Consider the following 10,352-nt stretch of genomic DNA (forward strand, 5'->3'; position numbering starts at 1 on the left):
TTAATTCTTAGCTCAAGATGAATAATCCTCCATAAATAAAAATATATAAATATAATTTTATTTTCTTACAAATCCTTAAAACAACATTCTCTTTTAGCATTCATTCAAACTTTAAATTCTCTTACTTTTTAGATTGTATATCAAAAGCATAACTGCCATGTAAACTCACTATTGTATAATATAAATTACAAATATGTAACAAAAATTATTCTCACATTACTCAAGGTACATGATTCTCACTTTTATACAAACTCATTATTGTATAATATAAATTATAAGTATGTACAAAAAATTAATCTTGCATTACTCAAGCTTCATGATTCTCACTTTTAAGTAATGCATATTACAATTTACTTGAGATAATATTCTATTCTATATCCACATTACATTACATCCGTAGTATATTAAACAAAAACGAGGCATCGGTCAAGCTGTATTTTGATAATTGGAGGTGAACTATTGTAGCTTAAATGGATGTCCTTAACCCAAAGAATAAATGCTCAAGCATCAAGAATCTACATGTATCACCACCACCAAGTAAAGATTTATGCCAAGCTTCTTGTTCCTACACAATAGCACACAAATAAAGAAATCAGTACAATTTATAATAAAAATCGAAAAATCAAAAAATCAAAATGGATTTATTAATATATAATATTTAACATGGTTAGAAGTAGTGTGGATGTTATTCTTCTAAACTTTAAAATATATAGCATTTTAACATTATGTATTTTGCTATTTTCTACAAGTTTTTTATTTATTTGGTTAAAATCTATATTGCATATGAAAAAAAAAAATGAATTCAAAGAAATATATAAACAATAATGTTCATTTAGATATATTTTCTATATTTTAAATGATAGATAAAACAAAAGAAAGATAAAGATGAGAGAACTTACCATTTGATGATGATGGGAGAAGTACTAAATGCATAGGTGCATTATTGGGAGGAAGTTGTAAACCCAATCGGATCAACTTTTTAGTGTGAGGATGACGGACACAAATAATAATGTCATGAAGACCACTTTGTTCCTCCAACATTATGCTCAATTTGTTGAAGTCATTTCCCCTGAAAATGAAGTAAGGCCACTCATATTCATTCTTTATGTTTCCATTCTCATCACCTATAGCATAGTATATAGACCGTCCATTGGGTGTACGTGGTGTGCTAGGGGGTGATATAGCTAACTGCAAATAAATCATAAAACTTTTAGAATTCTAACTAATTGGAAAAGTCATAATTGATTATACTTAATTTTATCTAAAATAAAAAATATATTGAGATTGAATATGAGTGTTTTTTTAATGGAGAATTTTTCATCTACAAAATCGTTTTAGCTACCAGCCTCATCTCTTTTTGTCATTGGATCCTTGCATCCAGCAAGACTTTATCCCTGGTGGGCATATTAAGAACCTTTTAACTTGACCAACATACCAAGGGCCCGTTGACAAATATGAGTTTTTTGATTTTTAACTGTGAAATAATTTTTAACATCAAGTTATCCAATCACATTTTGTGATCCACCATCAAGATGAACATAACAAGAGAAGAGAATGAAAGAAATGGTCTGGAAAGTTTTCTTAAAGTATGAAGAAAGCAAGAGAAGAGAATGAAAGAAATGATGCAGAAAAAAAAAATCGGAATCACTTTTCTTTCATTCCCTTCTCTTGCTACCTTCAAGAGAAGAGAATGAAAGAAATGATGGTGAAAAAAGCTTTTCTGAATCATTTTTCTTTGATTCTTTTCTCTTGCTTTCTCCAAAAGAAGAAACTAAAAAAATGGTGCTGATAAAATCTTTTCAAGACCACTTTTCTTTCATTCTCTTCTCTTGCTTTCTTAAAAAAAAGAGAATCAAAAAATGATGCCGAAAAAAAATAATTCAGAATCACTTTTCTTTCATTCTCTCCTCTTGCTATCTTCAAGAAAAGAGAATGAAAGAAAGGATGCTGAAAAAATAAAATTAGAATCACTTTTTTCCTTTCTCTTTTCTTGTTATCTTCATCCTTCAATGAATCACAGAATATGATTGAAAAACTTGATACTAAATATTAATACACAATTAAAATCCAAAAACACTCAAATTTAATATTATGAACATCTCTATGTGATCATGATAAGTAATTAATAATACTAAACTGCTGAAAATGGGTGTAGAGAAAGCTATGGCTAAGAACATACCTTTGCATCCATATCTATTTCTGTTATTTGAACCTCCCAGAAAACCCAATACTGTGTAATTGTTCTGTGAGGAATGTCATGAGTAACTTTGTTCTTCCAGGGTTTAGTGAACCCATTTGAACGCAGATAAGTCCCATATTGTGTTTTAAGCAAAACATGAGAATTTCCATCCTTGACTGGTTCCCATTCAACAGAGGAATCTAACCTTGAGGGCACAGTCTGTAAAACCTTCTTTCCTGTCCATCCCAACAGAAATGGCATCTCTGTTGCTGTCAAATAACAGTTATAAGAGCTCTTCAATCTAATTCTAGACTGCCCTTCAACGAATTCAACTTGCCATTTAACATTTCTGTCTGTTCCATCTCTGTCTTGATTGACTGTCATTTCATCATCCCCTGCATAAAGATATTTGTTGTGGTGGCTTTTCAGTCTCACAGACTTTGCCCCCTGGAAAAACTCCATGGCTTTGGCTTTGCAAGCTCTATGAAATACTCCTCTTATCTCTCATGTACCCAACAAGTAAGGCTATATATATATAAAAAATCTAATGAATTTTCTTTGCCTGATTACAGACTATTCTATTTGTTCTAGAGTTTGAAGGAATATTGGTTACACTATTCTACGTTACTGTTAGTGCTATTACTAGTTTAAGGTGTTGACCGATTAAAAATGGCCCCACAGATTGGCAGAGGAAAATTAATGGCGTGTGGAACAAGTCCAGTTCCACTTGTGTAGACTAAGTCACTGGATATGTTTATGTGGTAAATTTGGATCTACCCATCCATTATGAGACTTTGGCTAATCCGGCATTGTTAAGAAAACAAAACACTAGTAAAAAAGAGAAATTTCAACATCAAGAGTGGATCCACTTTTTTTCATGGTAGAAAAGAAAAACAAAAAACAAAAAAAACGATTGACAAAAAAGAAAGCAAATTCCAAGAAAGACACACACATTTTCATGGAAAGGTTTGAGGATATCCTTAAATTCAGGACCTTTCAAGTTGCATGCCCAGTAACGTATCCTGCAAGTATTGTATAATGGAAGTCTGTAATTGACAGCCATTTTTCCTGACTTTTGACTGATTCAGAAGCATCCAAAGCTCTATCGACTTGACCAGTCATTGCAAGAATAGGAGAATAGGTAACCTACTTTGAGAAGGCTATTGACTCAAATATTTAGTCATTTTTGTATTTCTCAAGAGGCATTTGGACTTGGAATGGAACCCAGGGTTCTAATCAGGTCTGGAATTTGACAGGTTATATGATCGTTTTTGCACTTTTAGATCTTATATTACAACTAATAAAATTAGTGTCGACACGCTATTTTTTTTCAAAAATCATATATATGACATTTAAAATTATTAATAAGCCGTAAAAAATAATAATAAATAATATAAATTGATATATATTATTTTACAACGTTTAATATAAATTTATGAATTTATTTAGAATATTTTAAAATGGTAGGATTAAGATATAATTGTTTCTAATTTTATATTATTTTTATATGAATTTTTAGTATGTTTTTTCTTATCTAAATTTAGAAACTTTGTAAATTTATTTTTTAATATTTTTTATAAGATTGCCTTAAATATCAATATAGAAACTTCTAAATTCAAATAACATTCAAAATATAATTATTCTTGGGACGATGGAGCGGCGCAAGAGGCTAGGGCTTCAGCCCAGAGATTTGTAAGGTTTTCGAGCACAGGGAGGACATCCCCAAGAGCGAAGGTATGATTTTCAGAATACGCATCAAGGTTTCAAACAGATGCGGACTGGTAAATGACCATGGCAAAAACCAAATAGGGCTTGGGAGGATCAGAACAAGTTTTTTTACCCCCAAAAGCAGTGGGGGGAGGAGATCAGAGTCAGGGAGGCCAACTTAGGTAGAAGTGAGAATCTTAGTAGTTTTGGGCATCGTAATAAAGAATATGGACCAAAAACCATATGGCAACATTTCCAGGAAAAAGAATGGCGACCAAAGACAAAAATGCAAAAGACGAACAAGGCCCCCGCGAGTCGAGATGAGGAGAGACCAGAGAGAGTCTCGTTGATGCTGGATAATCAAAGTTGGACCGGATCAGTGGCTTTTTTTCGGGTGCAGGGCCTGTTTCTAAAATGTTTTGGAGATTGGCCATCTGTGGGTAAAGTGAAAGGATGGTGCGTGGAAAACTGGAACCGCAAGCTTGAGTAAAAACCTTGCCAAATGGTTTCTTCTTGGTGATCACTGAGAATGAGAAGGATAAACAGTGGATTCTAAATAGTGGACCCTTTTTTTAGGGTGGTAGAGGACTATATATTCGAGATTGGGAACCTAACTTTAATCCATTGCAGGCGCCAATTGAAGAGGTACCCATATGGTTCCGATTATAAAACCTCCCCAGAGAATACTGGAATGAGGAGTCTTTCCAAGCTATAGGTAATAAACTAGGTTTTTACATCAAAGCTGATGAGGCTATAGAGTCTAAAGATTTCAGTATATATGCACGAATTTGCATTGGTTGGAAACCCCATTACCCCCTTCCAGCAAACATAGAGATCATCAACAATGAAGGGCAGTGGCTACAAAAGATTGAGATTGAAGAAACAAGTGAAAGATGCAAATACTGCAAAAAAGATGGACATTCGGAGGATACATGTCTGATTGGCCCAAAAGGGAAAAATGTGGAGACAACGATTCAAGAAGAGGTAATTTTTTTTGTGAGAAAAGAAAATGAAATGGATGAGAAGGAAATAGATAATGGCATTACACAACCTACGTAGCTACCCCTGATCCAAGGGGAGGTTTCGTCGGCTGCAAACAAGAAGATCTCAACGGAGGAAGAGATAATTGTGTATGTTTCCCTCGTAAATAAACAACTGGAGGCAGCAGTGTGGGTAGAAGAAGCTATTGCTCGGGTGGAGAAAGTAGTAGAGGTACTGGATGAAGCGAAGTCTAGAGCCACATCCCTTGTGGGAAGGGGACAAACTTTGGAGGTGACCGAGAAGACTAAGGATCTGCAAGAGGGTTCTCTTGAAAAGGACAGAGCTAATGCAAGTAGAGATATTGAGGGAGATGAAGATGATGATGAATGGGGATGGATGGATGAGGAAGACATCTTGGAGTCACGGACAGTAGAGCAGAATGAACCTAAGTGGAACAAGATTCGCCTGGGGGAAAAGAGATCTATAGGTAGGAAATCAAATCAAGTTAGAACTGCAATGGCCGGAAGCGCTAAGGGACAAAGCAAACTCATAGTAGGGAAGGGAGTTACCCTTCCTGAAGGACAATGAAAATCATAACATGGAATGTCAACGGTTGCAATGCCCCTAACAAACGTCGATTGATCAAAAGAGGTTTGGATCAATTAAGGCCGGATGTAGTATTTTTGTAGAAAACTAAGCTTAATAAAGAGGATGCAGGTTTGCTCATGAGATCTTGGAAGCAGTGGAAGGGAGTCTTTGTAGACTCGAAGGGTGCGTCGGGAGGTTTGGGTATACTCTAGAACCCGTCAAGCCATAAGGTGGAGGTAATTGTTGACTCTTGGATGTGGTAGGTGTGTAAGATCCATTCCTTCCCCTTGAATGTTGATTTCTTTTTTATTAATGTTTATGGACCAACTAAGCCAAATCAACAAGGAAACTTCTAGCAATCCCTCTCCTTTCTCATCCAAGAACTGGAAGAAGGAGTTATCATTATTGGGGGAGATTTTAATGTCATTCTGGAAGCAAGTGATAAAGTGGGGGGCAAGAGAGGTCCTACTTCATCCCAACCAAATTTTCAAAATTTTGCGATTAGTAATGATCTCAGAGAAATCAAATCCAAGGAAGGACAATTTACATGGTCGAAATGAAGGATTTTGGGGAATCATGTAGCGAAAAAACTGGACTGATTTTTCTTGGGAGGGTCTTGGGCAAAATCCCCCCTCCTTTTGTTTCAAACATCCAACTGATGGTTGCTTTAGATCATCTACCGGTGGAACTCATTATTGCATTTGATGGCCCCCCCATAAGGTGCCCCTTTAAATTTGAAAAGATGTGGTTGAGGGATGGGAGCCTGCAAGACCTAATAGCGAAATGGTGGTCTGAGACTCCTGAGGTGCTAGGTAAAATGGTATTTAGGTTTGTTAACAAATTGCAATTTGTTAAGTCTAAAGTTAAAGAGTGGAACCACACTAAATTTGGCAATATTTTTGCTAATAAGCAAGATTTGGAGGAGAAGCTGGCCGCATTACAAGAAACAATAATTCAAAATGGAATGTCCTCGGAGTCTTTTTTGCAGGAACGTGACCTTAAAAAATAGTACAATGAGATCCTAGCATGGGAAGAAATCTATTGGCGGCAGAAATTGAGGGAGTACTGGCTTAAGGAAGGGGACAAAAATACAAAATATTTTCATAACTCAGTCAAGGCCAAAAGATCCTAGAACAAAATCACTTCCATCCATAACAAGGAAAATGTCCTTTTGGACAATCCAGAGGATATCAACAGAGAGGCAGTTAGTTTCTTCTCAACTTTATTGTCTAAGGAGGGTAATATAAGTGTGGAGTATCAACAAAATAGACTCAGTACTATTCTAGAGTTGATCACAGAAGCACAAAATTAGGCGCTCATGAAACCTATCCAGTTTGAAGAGGTTCGGAAGGCAGTTTTCAGCATGATGGGGGACAAAGCCCTGGGACCGGATGGGTTCTCGACCTTTTTCTATCAGACCTTTTGGGATATAGTTGGGAAAGATGTTTGGGTTGTGGTGGAGGAGCCGCAGAGAAAGGCGTATGTAGCAAAGGAGCTGGATTGCACACTTATAGCCCTTATCCCCAAAGTGGAGCACCCCACTTCTTTTAATGAATTCAGGCCAATCTCATTGTGTAATACCATTCTTAAAGTGGTAACAAAAGTAATCTCTAATCAATTGAAACCAATTCTAAATTACATTATTTTACAAGAGCAGAGCGGGTTTGTTCCAGGTAGATCAATTGTTGAAGGAATAATAATTGCACATGAAACCATTCATACTGTAAGACAAGCAAAGGTGGAATGAATGTTGATTAAATTAGATATCAAGAAAGCATACGACATGGTGGACCGGGAATTCCTATTCTAGGTTCTTAATAGGTTTGGATTCTCAGAAGGATGGATTAATTGGGTTTGTGCATGTGTTAGGTGGAGTGTGGACCTTTGTGCTGGTAAATGGTAGCCCACAAGGATTCTTTCAGACCTCCCGTGGGATCAGACAAGGGGATCCACTATTGCCCTTCTTATTCATCATCTTGGCTGAAGTTTTGGGAAGATTAATTATCTTTCAGAGAAATCGAGGTAATTGGAAAAGAATTCAAATTGCAAAAGGAATGGACCCGGTCACCCATCAACAATTTGCGGATGATATTTTGTTATGCAGACAATATTCACTTCAAGAGGCTAGAGTAATTAGAAGGACAATAGATACTTTCTGTAGGGCATCTAGTCAACAGGTTAATTGGACAAAATCAAAAGTTCTTTCTTTTAACAAAGGGGGAGGTAGACAGCAAGAAATTACTAATATCCTAGGAGTAAAATTGGGCACTCTACCTGGGAAATTCTTGGGTACCCCTTTATTTGGGGGTCCAAACTGCATGGGATTGTAGCATAGCCTTATTGACAGCTGTGTCAATTGTCTTGAAGGATGGAAAAGTAAATGGCTTACTTTGGCTGGACAAATAATGCTCCTCAAATCGGTCCTTTCTGCTCTCCCTACATATTCCATGACGACACTAAAGATCCCGGAGAAAGTGATCAGATGCATTAACAGAGGAATGAAAAAAATTCTTTGGAATGGCAAAGAGACGAGAGACAAAATCCCCTTGATTGCGTGGGACAAAGTCTGTCAATCCAAACTGACTGGAGGTGTAGGTTTGCGGAAGTGGACTTTGCTTAATGAGGCAATGGGAGCAAAGTTGCTATGGCAAATCTACTCTCACCCAAACCAGAAGTGGGTACAAATTTTAAAACATAAATATCTAGATTAGATAAGCAGGGAACGAATTTTCACCATCAGAGTCCTCCCCAAAGGATCTGCTATCTAGAACTTCGTATTATCTTGTAGACATGTGATCACTAAGCACATCACATGGGAATTAGGTAAAGGGACAATGGCCAATTTCTGGACAGGCTCCTAGGAGGGAAGGCCAACACTCAATCAGAGACAAGGGTGTGAGGAAATCAAATGGGTCACGAAAGCACAGTGGGGTGTGAAGGTAGGAGATTTCATCACGAAGTGCAAGACAAATGGAGTAGACCAATGGGAATGGAAGAAGACGGATAATCTTCCTATGACTCCAAACCAAAAGGTTCTGTTGAAGTCCATCCTACAAGAGTATACTCCACCTCTGTCGAACAAGGAAGATACTCTTAGGTGGTGTGGATCAAAATCTGGGCAGTATTCAATCAAGATTGGCTATGGTATTTTAGAAAATTTGGAAGAAAGAGTGGACTTGCCAACTAAACTATTGTGGAGCTCTCCTATCCTCCCGAAAGCAGGAGCCTTCTCATGGTTGGTTCTGAGAAAGAGAATCCTGACAGGAGAAAGACTATGCAGGTTAAGCTTCCTAGGTCCCTTTAGGTGAATAATGTGTAAGAAGGCATAAGAAACTTTGGATCACCTACTACTTCAATGTGAGGAGGCACACTAGGTATGGAAATTCCTCCTTGGTAAGCTGGATTGGGCCATCCAGCTTCCTAATTCAATTTTTGACATTTTTACAAGCTGGAGAATACCTTGCCATAAATCAGTCTTTTCCAGCCTATGGCTAGTGGCCCCTTCTCTTGTAGTGTGGGAGATTTGGAAGGAGAGAAACAAGAGAATTTTCCAAGAAAAAGTAGAATCAGAGGAGAGTTTGTGTGCAAGATTGGAAAGAGCAATAATTGAAGCGGTCTCTGTGGCAGCTAGGAACCATAATTTAGCAAAGCATCCATTCACAAATGAAGAAAGAGATATCTAGGCAAAATGGCCTTTGGTACACTACCAACCTGCTAATGGGTCTTCGGGGGTTGATCCAGCTCCTTCTTTAGAGATGGTTAAATGGGAACCACCTAGTAAATAGTGGATAAAGATTAATTTTGATGGTGCATCAAAAGGAAAACCAAGAACCTCAGGTGTTGGGGTGGTGGCGAGGGATGATAACAGAATTATCCTTTTCAAAGGAGCACAATGTTTGCAGGATGGCACTAATAATGAAGTAGAGGTCCAGGCGGCTTTTCTAGCAATAGATCTAGCTTTAAATATGAAAGTCCAATGGTTGCACTTAGAAGGGGACTCTCATATAGTTATTAATGCAATAGCTAAAGGCAACACGCCATGCTGGAAAATAAATCGATGGGTGGCTATGATCCGAGAGAAGCTCAAAGAATTTGTGGAGTTTTGTGTCTCTCATATAAGGAGAGGAGCAAATGCAGTGGCAGATTTGCTATCTAACATTGGAAGAGAACTGGATAGTTGTGCGACCAAGTGGTGGAAAGGAGATGGTCGCATGTGGAAATGGTATTAATTGCAGCCTCTTAGAAATGTCCAGTCTTCAATATGAAAGCGAGAGAAAAATTTGGCAAGTACATAAGACAAGTTGGCGCCTGCTCTTTGAAGAAGGTAGTTATCTATGGCAGGTCACACGATTGGAGCAAGTGGAGGATGGTAGTAAATCCTGCGTGTGATCTCATGGCATTAATGCCATATCTTTGGTACTCATTATCCACCCTATATGACGGCGGAAGAATTTATTACCCATTGATCTGCGAGCCAAGGTTTGTTTGTAGTAGAATTGATTGCATCCTTGTAGCATTGTATGACATTGCATTGCAGGAATTGTTGTTTTAAATCTGTAGGTGACTATGGAAGCTAATTTCACTCTACGAATAGACAAAAAGCTGGTGCCTTTTCTGGGCAAGGTATCGGAGAAGAGGATGCAGGGACTTTTCCGGTTTAAAGTGGAGAAGTTGTGGGCAGCGGCTCACCTCATGCTTGCTCAGGAGGTGGTTTACATCTACCACCGATATCGGATGAACACAGAGGTGTACTCCCTACTTCTGGCATGGGCTTGTGAGTTTGAGCCCGAGGTGGAGAAGATAAAACTCACATTGACCAAACTGATTGATGGGGAGTTTTTGATAAACCTTGATTCAATCCTGGAATGGGTGGTGCCTTGAGTAGGCATCTATATTA

General features: G+C 37.7%; 1 protein-coding gene across 1 annotated transcript; it reads right to left on the minus strand.

Moving 5' to 3' along the window:
• Positions 1-286: 286 nt before the first annotated feature.
• Positions 287-2,877, minus strand: LOC131038966 (uncharacterized). Its single transcript, XM_057971596.2, has 3 exons — positions 2,180-2,877; positions 900-1,188; positions 287-565 (listed from the first exon to the last, which is right to left on the minus strand). Exons 1-3 carry the CDS (start codon positions 2,639-2,641, stop codon positions 546-548), a joined length of 771 nt encoding a protein of 256 aa, XP_057827579.2. The 5' UTR covers positions 2,642-2,877; the 3' UTR covers positions 287-545.
• Positions 2,878-10,352: the final 7,475 nt, after the last annotated feature.

The sequence above is a fragment of the Cryptomeria japonica genome, chromosome 6, assembly GCF_030272615.1.
Source record: "Cryptomeria japonica chromosome 6, Sugi_1.0, whole genome shotgun sequence".
Classification (NCBI taxonomy): Eukaryota; Viridiplantae; Streptophyta; class Pinopsida; order Cupressales; family Cupressaceae; genus Cryptomeria; species Cryptomeria japonica.